Source organism: Carassius gibelio, chromosome A7 (assembly GCF_023724105.1).
Source record: "Carassius gibelio isolate Cgi1373 ecotype wild population from Czech Republic chromosome A7, carGib1.2-hapl.c, whole genome shotgun sequence".
NCBI classification, from domain to species: Eukaryota; Metazoa; Chordata; class Actinopteri; order Cypriniformes; family Cyprinidae; genus Carassius; species Carassius gibelio.
In genome coordinates this window covers 33039770-33052971 of record NC_068377.1, presented here as the reverse complement: position 1 = coordinate 33052971, position 13202 = coordinate 33039770, and the positions used below count along the sequence as shown (strand labels likewise).

The 13202-nt window shown below is 37.5% G+C and overlaps 1 protein-coding gene across 1 annotated transcript; it reads right to left on the bottom strand.

Moving 5' to 3' along the window:
* Window positions 1-6100: 6100 nt before the first annotated feature.
* LOC128016348 (homeobox protein DBX1-A) lies at window positions 6101-9070 on the bottom strand. The gene is made up of 4 exons (XM_052600833.1): window positions 8628-9070; window positions 8439-8540; window positions 6930-7132; window positions 6101-6745 (listed from the first exon to the last, which is right to left on the bottom strand). Exons 1-4 carry the CDS (start codon window positions 8974-8976, stop codon window positions 6473-6475), a joined length of 927 nt encoding a protein of 308 aa, XP_052456793.1. The 5' UTR covers window positions 8977-9070; the 3' UTR covers window positions 6101-6472.
* Between the last annotated feature and the right edge of the window lie 4132 nt (window positions 9071-13202).

Genomic DNA, 13202 nt, shown 5'->3' with positions numbered 1-13202 from the left:
AGCACAATACAAACCAGATTATAAAAATTCAAATACAACTTTTTTCCCTCTTCTTCCAGAAAGGCAGGTGCTGTATTATTGATTTTGTCATCACACGTCATCCTTACTCCATTTGATTCTGGATCAAAGTTATTGCTTTGATAAGAACTGGGTAAATACCAGATCATTTGTTTTCCCCTGAGATCCATTTTCTGAATTGCAAGTTTCAGAATATTTAAACGAAGATCATTATAGTCTTCGTAGCTTTCGGTATTTAGAAACCACCCTTCGAAGTTTAATTGGTGGGCGATGTCCACTAGTTTCTGCAGGTTCTCCGGTTTTGCCAATTCTTCCAGGTCTTTGACATTTCCTCCATTTGCCAGCGGAGGCAAAAAAACGGTGCCAAATATGGCGACCCCATTCCTGTGTGCCTGATCAATCCAGTCTGGATCCGGGGCAAGCACTGTACCTTCACGATGTGACCCACCAAAGAAGACAAACTCTTTGATATACTGCCAGTAATCAAGTCTAATTCTCTGTTCCTCTGTAATGACCTGAGGCACTCGTTCACAGGTTGGCCTCGCTCTGAAAATGAAGGTGAAGTCTTTGTGTGTGGTTTCGTGTTCTTCTCTTGACCACTCATAGGTAAAGCCATCTGTTTGAAGAGGTTCTGTTGAAGGACGCAAGTAATCATCAGAGAAAGTCTGACCCTCAGAATAATCTTTCAGTTCTGGGAAGTCATTAACAGCATTCTCTGGTTTGTTCAAAAACCAAGTGTATGTTTTTGGATCAGTTTTTCCTTTTTTTCCCTCTAGAGCAGACATATCATCATAAAGTATTCTTAGCGCCTCTTGATCTGTGATTTGTTCCTCTCTGTAGTTTAAATTGCGTGGGATATTAGGCCAGTAGAGTTGAGCCACGATGAAATATGGATGAGCAGGAGGTGTGCCATCTCTGCTCCAGCAATATGCAGAAGTCCCCTGGAATTCATAGTAACATTTACCATTTATTTTGCCATCTTGAAATACTTCCAGAAGGGCAGGATCTTTGCTGTCTGATAAATCCCCATCAACTTCATAATATATACCTTGGATTGTAACAGTGTTTTTTAATTGCATGGCATAATATTCAGTTTTTTTTTTGTTTATCTTGTGCACGAAACATGTACCAGCGGAAACACTTTAGCTCCTCCCTCTCCCACACTGGAATTATGTAATCATCACTCTTGTTTCTAAAATGTTTTTCTTTCATAGCATTGTAAGCCCCGAGGCAATAAACTTCAGAGAGCAAGTATACATCCCACGAATTAAGAATTCTGTCTGGTTTTGGAGGCTCTGCGCCTTGATTCATACTATCCATCACTTTTTTAGCTATTCTAAAGCCAAATATATCTATGCTTTCTTCTGTGAAATGCCGGTTTACACATTGGATAATCTCAGTGAGCTCACGCCTGTAGCAATTTATGAATTCAGTAGATGTTCGATGCTCCCCTTTTAGATATTGAATGGCTTTGAGGAAAGCTTGGAGAGCCTCTTCATCAGAAGCATTGTAATGTTTGTTTCGAAACATGAAAGTTTGAGCTGCAAGTAGTACCACATCAGCGGTTAATGTTGAGATGTCACAATCATCTCTTGATTTAGCAGCTTCCACATAATCTATATTTCCTTTTATAGCTTAAAGCAATTCATTTACAATAGGATGTGGAGATGTGGAGGAATCAATGGAATAGGAACGTAACAGTAGAGGAGGACATTCCTCGTAGTTAATAACAGCCTGGATTTTTTCATTTCGTGGAACCCCCGAAGCAATCTAAAATAGTCTGAATATAAACACTTATTATAGGTGCACCCTAGTGATTCAGGACAAGCCAAAAACACGGTTTGGAAAATGGATTTATGGTGTACTCGCTTATTATATACATTTTTCTACATTTTGAACACAAACAAAGTTACGGACCGCAGCTCTGATTGGTTATTTTTTACCGGGAGCGATGGAGTTTCTGCAAATGGCAATAGGACAACTGGGAGGAGCCAGAGGAGCTGGATTTTTTCACAGATTATCTGTCTCATATTCTACTGTCAGGACATAATGACAGGTTTAATAAATATGTAAAAAATATATATTTTTTTTTACAAAAGTTCCCTACAGCACCTTTAAACAAGGAAAAAACTGTCATTGCATTTGGAAACAAAGATGAAGTTCTCAAGGTGAATGCATACCTTGACTCTAGGGGTCAAACAACTAAAAAATCAAGTCAGGAATCTTGTTGTGATTCTGGAGACAGACCTTAGTTTCAGTAGTCATCTCAAAGCAGTAACTAAATCAGAATACTATCATTTAAAAACATTGCAAGAATGAGATGTTTTGTTTCCAATCAAGACTTGGAGAAACTTGTTCATGCCTTTAACACCAGCAAGGTGGACTATTGTAATGGTCTCCTCATTGGCCTTTCCAAAAAAAAACCTTGAGCTTTGTTTGGGTAGCAGACCTCAACACTGTGCTACAACAGCTTGTCAGAAGTTTTTAATCAAAATGAAGAGACAACTAATTCTTACAATTATAGCAATTTAAATCTGAATATCAGCTCAGAAGATAATAGTAATAATAAATGATATGTTCAATGAGTATATTAAATAAAATAATAATTATTCAAATAAACAGTTCATATTTTAATAGTGTAGCTATAGTTTAAGTATATGGTTACTTGCAAAACACAGGGCATAGGAACATCAGTATATATTAAGTATACAATGGTACATTACTTACCAAAAAGTGGTTTGGTGCTGAAATAAGAAAGCAGAAATTGATTACTTTTCACTAACAGACAAACTTAAGTCCTTACTATTACTTACAATAAGCCTGTTCTAATGAACCACACCAGGAAAAATACAAAATTCCTATGTAACTTCCCCTATTTAACAGAGTGGGTGGGGAACTGGGTGTGGGTGTTTTTTTTTTTTTTTTTTTTTTTTTTTTTTTAAATGAAGTATGATCATATTTTTTTTTTTATATAACTTGTAATACAGGATATGATAAGGTACAAATTGAGTAAATGTCCACACACTGAAATTGCAGGAGTTTTTTGGATTATTTTCATATGGTGCTTTTGCAAATGACTGACAAATGTTTTAAATGCAATGTATACCATGAACATGTAATTGTAACCATTGATCAGACATTGAACAAAGTGAGATTAGTCATATTAAAAAACAAAATAAAATTACAGAGAACTTTTATGCCACCCTGTTGCATATGTAATATTAACATATTTAGATTAATTGGCTTAGATTAGTTTAGGGTTATGTTCGAATTATTCTAAAGAAAAACATTTATCTTACAGAGGCCAGTGTTTGCAGGTACAGTAAGCAGAAGTGTAACGTTGTGTTGTCATATTCTGTTGACATCAGGAGGAATGTGCAGCAGTTATAAAGATAGACATGTCAGGGCAAGATTTTGGTGAATGCTTCCTGGTTCTACTGAACTGGTGCTTCTAAAGAAGAGGAAGGGAGTGGCAAAATGCAGGCTGGTAAAGAGACATTGCTCACTGAAAATGTCAGTTATAACTAAACAGATCTGTGTAAGTAATGTCAATGTGAATGCCCAACATAAAACGGTTAATAATTAAAAAGAAAAAGGTTTGCATCCATTTATTTTCAGTAATTTTCTTCTGTATTTTAATCTGTTTTCACTCCTTATTACCATCTGCAACAACTGTATCAGAACCAGCTAATCAACTCTAAACACCTGCAAATGTTTCCTGAGCCTTCAAAATGGTCTCTCAGTTTGGTTCACTTGGCTACACAATCATGGGGAAGACTGCTGATCTGACAGTTGTCCAGAAGACAATCATTAATACCCTTCACAAGGAGGCTAAGCCACAAACATTCATTGCCAAATAAGCTGTTCACAGAGTGCTGTATCTAAGCATATTAAAAGAAAGTTGAGTGGAAGGAAAAAGTTTGGAAGAAAAAGATGCACTACCAACCGAGAGAACCGCAGCCCTATGAGGATTGTCAAGCAAAATCGATCCAAGAGTTTGAGTGAACTTCCACAAGGAATGGACTGAGGCTGGGGTCAAGGCATCAAGAGTCACCACACACAGACGTGTCAAGGAATTTGCTGAACCACAGATAACATCAAAGGTGTCTTACCTGGGCTAAGGAGAGGAAGAACTGGACTGTCGCCCAGTACTCCAAAGTCCTCTTTTCAGATGAGAACAAGTTTTGTATTTCATTTGGAAACCAAGGTCCTAGAGTCTGGAGAAAGGGTGGAGAAGCTCATAGCCCAGGTTGCTTGAAGTCCAGTGTTAAGTTTCCACAGTCTGTGATGATATGGGGTGCAGTGTCATCTGCTGGTGATGGTCCATTGTGTTTTTGGAAAACCAAAGTCACTGCACCGATTTACCATGACATTTTGGAGCACTTCATGCTTCCTTCTGCTGACCAGCTTTTTGAAGATGCTGATTTCATTTTCCAGCAGGATTTGGCACCTGCCCACACTGCCAAAAGCCCCAAAAGTTGATTAAATGACCATGGTGTTGGTATGCTTGACTGGCCAGCAAACTCACCAGACCTGAACCCCAGAGAGCATCTATGAGGTATTGTCAAGAGGAAAATGAGAAACAAGAGACCAAACAATGAAGATGAGCTGAAGGCCACTGTCAAAGAAACCTGGGCTTCTCACCACCTCAGCAGTGCCACAAACTGATCACCTCCATGCCACGCTGAATCGAGGCAGTAATTAAAGCAAAAGGACCCCCTACAAAGTATTGAGTGCATGTACAGTAAATAAACATACTTTCCAGAAGGCCAACAATTCACTAAAAAAAAAAAAAAAAATGTATTAGTCTTATGAAGTATTCTATTTTGTTGAATTGGTGGGTTTTTGTTAAATGTGAGTCAAAATCATCACAATTAAAAGAACCAAAGACTTAAACTACTTCAGTCTGTGAGCACTGAATTTATTTAATACACAAGTTTCACAATTTGAGTTGAATTAATGAAATGAACTTTTCACAACATTCTAATTTATTGAGATGAACCTGTATAGGGGAACAATAAGGTCAGTGGTTATCATTTGAATTCATTCATGTTTTGTTCTACAACATAAATTTATAGAAACACAAGTTTATCCCACTATGCAACTGAGCCCACGTGCGTGCTGTGCCATGGTGTATGACGCGTTGATTTTGTTGAAGGGTTAACGAAACAGACTAACAAAAGATTAGACTCTACTAATGTTTCTTTAATGGAATGGCAGTTTTTCCAGTAGCAAGCTACATTTTGTAACAAGTATCAGTATAGATAAACTACTTAATTGCCGTCTTTATGTCACAGTTTTAATAAAGCAGCGCGAGCAGAAGCAATAAAAGTTAGCAATGTTCTATTCGTTTTAGTGAATTGGTTCGTTCAGAAGATTTGTTTAAATGAACTGATTGATCCTTTACAGAATTATTCAGATTAAAGCCTTAGTTCATACATTTTTTATTTTCGTTTCAGTCATACTCTATTTTGGAAAAAAAAAATGATTTCATGCACTAAACTATAGTAGAGTTAGAGTACATCAGTGATTTAATGTATTCAGTATTTTTTATGCTGACATTTTAATTGATAAGTATTTATTTAAAACGTAATTATATAATATATATATATATATATATATATATATATATATATATATATATATATATATATATATATATATATACACACACACACACACACACACATATATATATATATATATATATACACACACACACACATATATATATATATACATATACATATGTGTGTGATTTGTTTATAGTAAAATGGTATGAGAGGATTACAAATTAAAAAGAATTAAAAATAGAACTTCACCTGTTAGCACAATATCTTACCGAAAGCAAATTATATATATATATATTTTCACAACAAGACTGGGCTTATCAACAGAGATTTTACGATATTTAGAGGTTGCATTTCATAATTGAAACCTAAATAGTGTATTCAGCGGTGCCTGTTGCGCTTGTATAGGTATCTTACATGCATTTTATGCGTATTATTTTCGTGTTCTTTGTTTTCCTTTTGCAAATTATTCATAATTATTTTTAATCAACCACCCCAAACAAAGATTAAATTTACAATTTATTGCAAACAATACAAAACAATTTCAACATATACAATGTGGCACAAAGAGATACATTCGTATAAATTATACATACTTCTACAACTTTAATAAAGAATCTAAAACTCAAAATTCTTGTTATAAAATATCCATACAAAAATATTTGTATAAAATACTGTACAGATCTCCCCAAAAAAAGCTGTGCGACACAGCAAAATCATTTTGCGAAGAATTTTCAAATAAGTAATCATAAAGTGATGTGGAAAAGATTTACTACAAACACTCATTCGAACGTAGTAGTGAAATTATACGCCAATAAAACCACAGAATGGTTTTGGCGTATACGTGTGCTTGAATACATATACAGCTGATTAGGTAAGGTTGCTTATGAAACTGTTATTTCATCCTCTGATTCAGAGAAGTCCGAGTGTTTGAATGAAAGGCTGGAATCAGTGCTGTTTGAAAGTTGACAGAAATGTGACGCAGCGCACGCGTCATCTTCCTCATCCTCAGAAGACTTTTTCCCCACGTCGCTGAGATCAGGGTGAGGATTTCTTTTGGTCGGCAGGGTTTGTTCTCGGCATCCTCCTGCAGACAGCAGCTCCCTCTCCTTGGAGTTTCTCCATTTCATTCGACGGTTCTGGAACCAGATTTTGACCTGTTTGAAGATATTCTGTCGTTAATAACTGAAGCCAGCAGAGACAGTGTATAAAATGTGCCTAGAATTTATTTAATATATTTAAATGTAAGTTTAAATGTAAAAATTGTGAATTAGCTATATCATATGCCTATTTTTGTTTAAATTAGTCTATTTAATAATATTTTTCCAGTCTTATATTCACCTGTGAATCTTTTAGTCCGAGTTTTCCTGCGAGTTTTTTCCTATCTGGCTTGCTGATGTATTTTTGCTTTTGGAACATTTTCTCCAGAGCTTTGCGCTGCACATCAGAAAACACTGCCCGGCGGAGCATCCCTCTTCTGGGCTTCCCTCTCGCAGCAAGAGGCCAGGAAAAAGTTCCAGGAATGGGCACAACCGTTGAAGGAGCTGTTACAAGAGACAAGTGCATAAAGTAAATAATGCATTCATGCACACATTCATGGGTACCACAAACGCTTTCATGGGTACCACAACGCTTTCAATGAGTTTTATTTTGTTTCTCCCAGAAGGCTAAAAGTTAACGTTGCGTTACTAAGGGCAATTGGGTGTTGCGTTTCCCAGGGACAGTCTAGAGTGCTGAATGATCAGGGAGAAAGAAACCTTTTCTTCATTATAATCATTATTTTGAATTTATTCTCTTGGAATGTTTTGAGTGAAATGGCACGAGGTGACTAATTAGCACATGGGCCGGATCCACGCTGCATTGGTATGGTAAAAAGGCAGAGTATCCTTTTCTACGAGCCTCCCGGTGAAGGACAGAGGAGTTAATATACCGTGAACGGTAATTGTGTAGTAATGAACTGGCTGAGAAAAGACTCCGGACAGACGGCTAAGGCCATATATTATTGCCACAAAAGAGAGATTTACACTTTCAAACTGAACGTAACTGCATGCCAGAATACTGATGACCGGGGACCCCGTTTTCTGCCCTCAAATAATTTTCATTAAATGAACACGAAAAGCAGTTGATGGCGCTCAAGTTATTTTGTTAAGGTATTCAGCGCGCGCAGTGAAAAGAATCGTGCTCAATTATCATTTGGCATCGATAAAATAACATGCAATAGACATTTGATGCATGCAAAGAGCATTTTAAGCTCGTATTTTAAAAAGCCTGCTATGTCGAGCACGTCCAAACCGAAGTGTGTCTCGCGCGCAGTGAGCTGAAGTTAATGTTTGGCAACTGCAACTAGCCTACGTTTTCAATGCTTTTTGTCGGCGATTTTTCTGATTTCCCGCTCTTCCATTCTAAACGCACAGCTTTCGATATTGTTCTTTTGAAACTTTTTCCGCAAACACCAATCACACTCTATGCGGTCTTGTGAGAATATTGAAACCGCTCAATGGCTCCTAATGGGCAAATTAGTCCATGACTGGTAAACGCCCCTCTGTCGCTGGTTAAAAGTCTATCTTTGGCAGGGTTTGTGGGCGGTTTGCCCCGGAGGGAGCTGACCAAATTGGTCATGGTGCTAACGGTATTGTTGGCTGTCAGCAGGCCGAAATGCCCCCTCACTGTGGGAAAGACCTGCGCCAAAAGCGCGTGTAGTTTGAGGACTTAAAGAGGAGAAAAACCTCACGTTGGCAGTCGATTAATCTAAATTCTAATTATTTTGCCTCTTTCTCTCTCTACCCGCAGCGTTAATTGAATTCAAACCACTTAAGTTAATTATACAAGCATTTAAATCTGAATACGCACCAGGGAAGTATGAGGAACGGACGAAAGGGCAGAATGAACCATCAAAATAAGGCACCGAGAATCCTTTGGGAAGCATGCCGTAAACGGACGGTGGGGATGTGGCTAAAACAGAGAAGCGAACAGAAGTTAGTTTGCTGTATTAACTTTGTCATTATTATTTGAAGGATTAGGTTCATTTAAAGCGCTCACCTTTCTTTGGTGACGGTGCCAAGATGGCATTCACCCCAAACTTGAGGTAGGTTGGATCCTTGCTAGACACTGGCGTTTTTGGGGAGCAAGATCCATGTTTCTCAGTGATGCTGGGGCTGACTCTGTCCAATAGCCTGTTGTGATCCGGGATAGAAAGAGGTGTTGAAGTAGGAGGAGAGGCGCATGGAGAGTGCGCGTCCTGGTTCAGGTAACCGCTGGGTCTGTTAATGCGCAGGAGGTCCTCCACCAGAAAGCTCGGGTGAGCCGGGAAAGGTGAATGCAACGATGCTGCAGGATGCATAAATGCTGGATAAATTGCAGGTGGTGCAATAACACTGGGGATCATCATTGTCCCGGCTATTTTGATGCGAAAACACGGCTACTCCTGTTAGGATTAGAAAAGTCTCTTCTGCCAAGCTCTGAACTGAACGAGAGGTGATTTGCTTCTGGACGTCTCCGTTTGGGAAGGGGTCCTTTATATCTAGGCCCCTGTAAAGGTCCTTTGAGGACCGACAGCCACAACAATGAGACTCAATAAAGTCCTCCGCTTGAGTCCCATTGAATGATTCCTCGGAGGTGCCTGATTGGCCCGACAGAGCAATTTATGATTGGATTAGACTTCATTACATTTGAATGACCGGAGCATGCCGCTTAACAAAGAAAATGTGGTGATAAATTTTGCATATCGACAAATATTTGCTTATTTATTTATTTACAGAACAAACCGAGATGTAGCCAATTTACTCGTGTCGTAAATATACAGGCTAGGCTACTCTTTTGCAAATTTATTTTTAATTTACGACACACAAAATGAATACGGAGTAATTATCAAAATTGTTTGATTTTTGAATGTGAGCATTGTTGTCGCATTCATATCAGTGACTAAATATAAATATATAATGCATTTTTTTTTACAGATAGAATTGCTAGAGTCTGAAACGTGCTTGTGGATACTTTATACTTAAATATGTAAAATGTAAAATAAAATTGGCACATGCTCTTTATAGGCTATGCGTAAAGCCTGTGTGCTATATGCACAGTTCTTATCCTGTTTTATGCCTTTCCTTTGGCTCTCAAGAACCTCCCGATTAAACCCCCATTTAATAATCATTTATGCTGTATGCTGTATACTTCTACTGAAATACAATCTGGGCTCTGTCACGGAGTACAGCTTTAAATGGATTTGTGGTTGAATCGCCATGACAGATGTGTTAGATATATCCCCCGTGTTTGAAACCGGGCAAGTCTTCATTCACGTTTGCTGGGGCCTCACTTTACACACGCTCGCGAGACGTGTGCAGCCCCGTTTGAACCGTGAACTGTCACCCTCAGCTGCTCGCGCCTCGCTTTCTTTTACCCTCACAAAGATCTCGGACACAAAAACACACCGATCTCTGTTTCTATAGACGACTAGGCTTATTCTGCCAGTTTAACCGCTTGAATAAAAGTGCATATGTGATTTGAAACGCATGCGTAAGAGGTGCGTTTAAATTCGTATTTAACTGATGTGCGGGACAGGACACACGCAAGTTCTTCTCGTGGAAGGATGAGTCAAAGCTTCGTATTTTAGGATTGGTCCAGTCGGTTAATTAATACAAAAATAATATAATAAAAAAAAAGAAACAACATTATTTCGATTATCTTTTTTTTTTTTTTACTACGTGTTTAAAAATCTTGAAAGTTTCATGTGTTATGGAGATGTCACTCCTCCAAGCATAAACTATTTTTAAAGCACCCATAGTACTCCTTGCCTCTCATAGATATTATTTTAAATGTAGATTGTATTTATTACAACTCTCACCTTTTATTCTTCATCGTAATTTTTTTTTTCTTTTTAAACTTTAACAGTTCACATGTAAATATAACAGTAAGGACAATATCAGATGGACTAAATAAGCTAAATGGGCATGCTCAGTTTAACTATATAAGACTTTTATTAAAAGAATCCAAATTGCCTCCAAGATCTTATTTATCTCTTAAAGTTTTATTTTCCATTTACATTTTTTTTTGTGGCTGTATCCTTTTACCATTAGGATAATTTAAAAAAATCTTGTTATCCTTATCTGTCAGGATGTCCCGCATTTGTCAGTTATACATACAGTATATATATATTAGTATTTAATTTAAGCTAATTATAATTACTAGACCATCTCTATCCCTAGGACTTTTAGCATTTTAAGATGTTTATACAGACATTATTTTCTCTCCTTATAAAATAATTAGGGTAAAAAGGGTTTATTTGATATTTAGCAAACTTGTCTGGACCAGCTTTTTTATTTAATTTTTTCTAGAAACACACACACACACACACAAACACACAAGTACATTGTGTAAATGAAACTGAAGCAAAAGTGATGAAGCAAATTACCAAAACAAAGCCTTTTTCCATTATGTTTAATTTTTTTTTACATAACTCCATATTTCTTTGCTCAGGAAAATCCTTCTATTGTCGTGGACTAGCAGATGGTTAGCTGGAAACATGGCTTAGTCTCGATGACCGAAGCTAATTTCTAATAGCTGTGGAAGCTATTCCTTTTTGCAAAGGCTAAAAACAGCTGGTGGGATTTGATTAAACCCATTAAATGCACATTTCCAAGACATTATGCCCCTCCGGAACACCTTAAGTGCAGACAGTGGAGAGGGGAGCAGCTACGGTGCCGTCTAGATTCTTTACACAGTTCCCTTATTTCACAACAATATACTAAACAGATTAACTTGTGCATTATCTGGTGTCAATATTGCCTATAGTTAAGAGAAGAGCTGAGTAAATATATTACACATGCATGAAGGGTTCTTTTGGGATAGTTTACTGGGTGTCGTGTCTGGCAGGTAGTTAAGTGTTTACTACTTTTTTATTAGATTGGCTTAGACAAACAAGAAGTCTTACATTTTTGTGCTTCGTAAGTGCATTGATTCTTTATATTTTTTAAATCTAACAGGACAAATAAATTGAAATTAAATTCTAAAGTTACATTCCATACAAGCTTCATATATTGTGTATAATCAGATGATATAGCAGGCCGTTTCTACCAAAGCATGATTTTTTTCCCCCTTATTTTTCTAAGCATTCAGGGGATTTGCATTGCCAAAAAATATATAGAACCGCTGACAAGCATTAAATTGATATTAACTCGGCATTTAACATAACCCTACAAAACCCGCACATCTATTGAACAAAGCCTTTAGTACGCCTGGTCTCGGTCCACCTGTTCTTTGATATGTCAGGCAGCCAACCCGCGTTTGGTCACAGCAGGGATTAAGGTTTTTCTTTGGCCTCGGTCTTGAACCCTCCATTGGTTGTGACCGTTGAACGTGTCTGCAGGTTTGGACGAAGAAAGGACTGGGATGGCAGAGACAATTTTTCTGAGATTACTAAATTCAGATGTCCCTCCTGTTTGGCTGGCTGCATAACAGGTGCTGTTATAATCCTCTTTACTTGGAGGTATTGTTCCCCAGTCTCAAAATCAGGAACAAGCCAGGCTATTCACTGTTCTACAGGCCAGTTTTTAAAATTTCACTGAGAGCTTAGGCCTTGTCTGAAACAGATCTTTTGTGCATAACTTCTGTCCAAGACTGAATGCAAATTGAATTGCTCTGTCATGAAAAAATGTTCCTGATAGAGTTTGACTTTGATTTTTTTTTTTACATTATGTAACTTAACTTAATTGTTTATCAACCCAGAAAGCATAGAAACATGTTAAGTCACTACAGTGCCTTTTTTTGTACTGAAAAACGTCTCATCACGAGCACTGTAAAAATAATTTTTCAAAGTTTTAAATAAAACAAAAATTATTTACATTTTCTTCCTCAAATTCTTTTTACATTTAATTTAATGTGCTACTTGCTGTTTCTTTGTATCAGTTATAAAATTATACCAGGAATTTCTAAATTTCTTTTTGAATGATATATCAACATTGCCTCATAACAGTTGCTTTATTTAATGCTTGTGGTGTCTGCTGAGGCACAAATGATGATTGCGTCCCAGTAGAATAACTGGAGAATTAATGATTGAACAGAGCGGGATTTAAAAGACAACATCTGCCAAATACATTTCAATCTCAAACAGTTTCCAGTTTTAATTTATGAACTGTGTCCAAGTAGGTGGTAATGTTAGTGTGGATGTGTCTGTACGGATGAGGCCCAGGAGAAATGGAAAGTCACTTAAGAGAAGGACAGAGGGACTCCAGCGCCTGTTGCCTGGTCTGCGGTCTGGTCTGACACATTTAATCGGATTTTGAGTGAGTGTGGGTACTTATGTCAGTCTGTGTTTTGTCAGAGCCGCAGAGTGCTGGCTGGTCACAGTGGCCTAATCTCCCCTGCTTTACCTTCTAGAGGGAAAAAACCCAGAAAGCCTCATTTAATTCAAATATAATTCTCACTGAGGTGCTCTGAGGCATTAGCATAACAGCAGGAAAGCATTGCCTTTTCAGTGCTTTTTGTGAATGTGTGCTTGACCATCCTTTCTAGTAATGCCAGGTGAATGTAAGTTTTACTTACTTAATAGTATAGAATTTTGCATGTACTGAGGAAAAAGTTAGTGGTTGTTAGGGTGTTGCTAGGGTGATCTGGGTGGTT

What these genes read in the sequence shown, in the direction of transcription:
- LOC128016348 (XM_052600833.1), bottom strand. Translation starts at nt 8,976, where the DNA reads ATGATGATCCCCAGTGTTATTGCACCACCTGCAATTTATCCAGCATTT. An exon ending in CCGTTCCTCATACTTCCCTG is followed by an intron (nt 7,133 to 8,438) that starts GTGCGTATTCAG and finishes CTCTTGTAACAG; the next exon opens with CTCCTTCAACGGTTGTGCCC. An exon ending in TCGGACTAAAAGATTCACAG is followed by an intron (nt 6,746 to 6,929) that starts GTGAATATAAGA and finishes ATCTTCAAACAG; the next exon opens with GTCAAAATCTGGTTCCAGAA.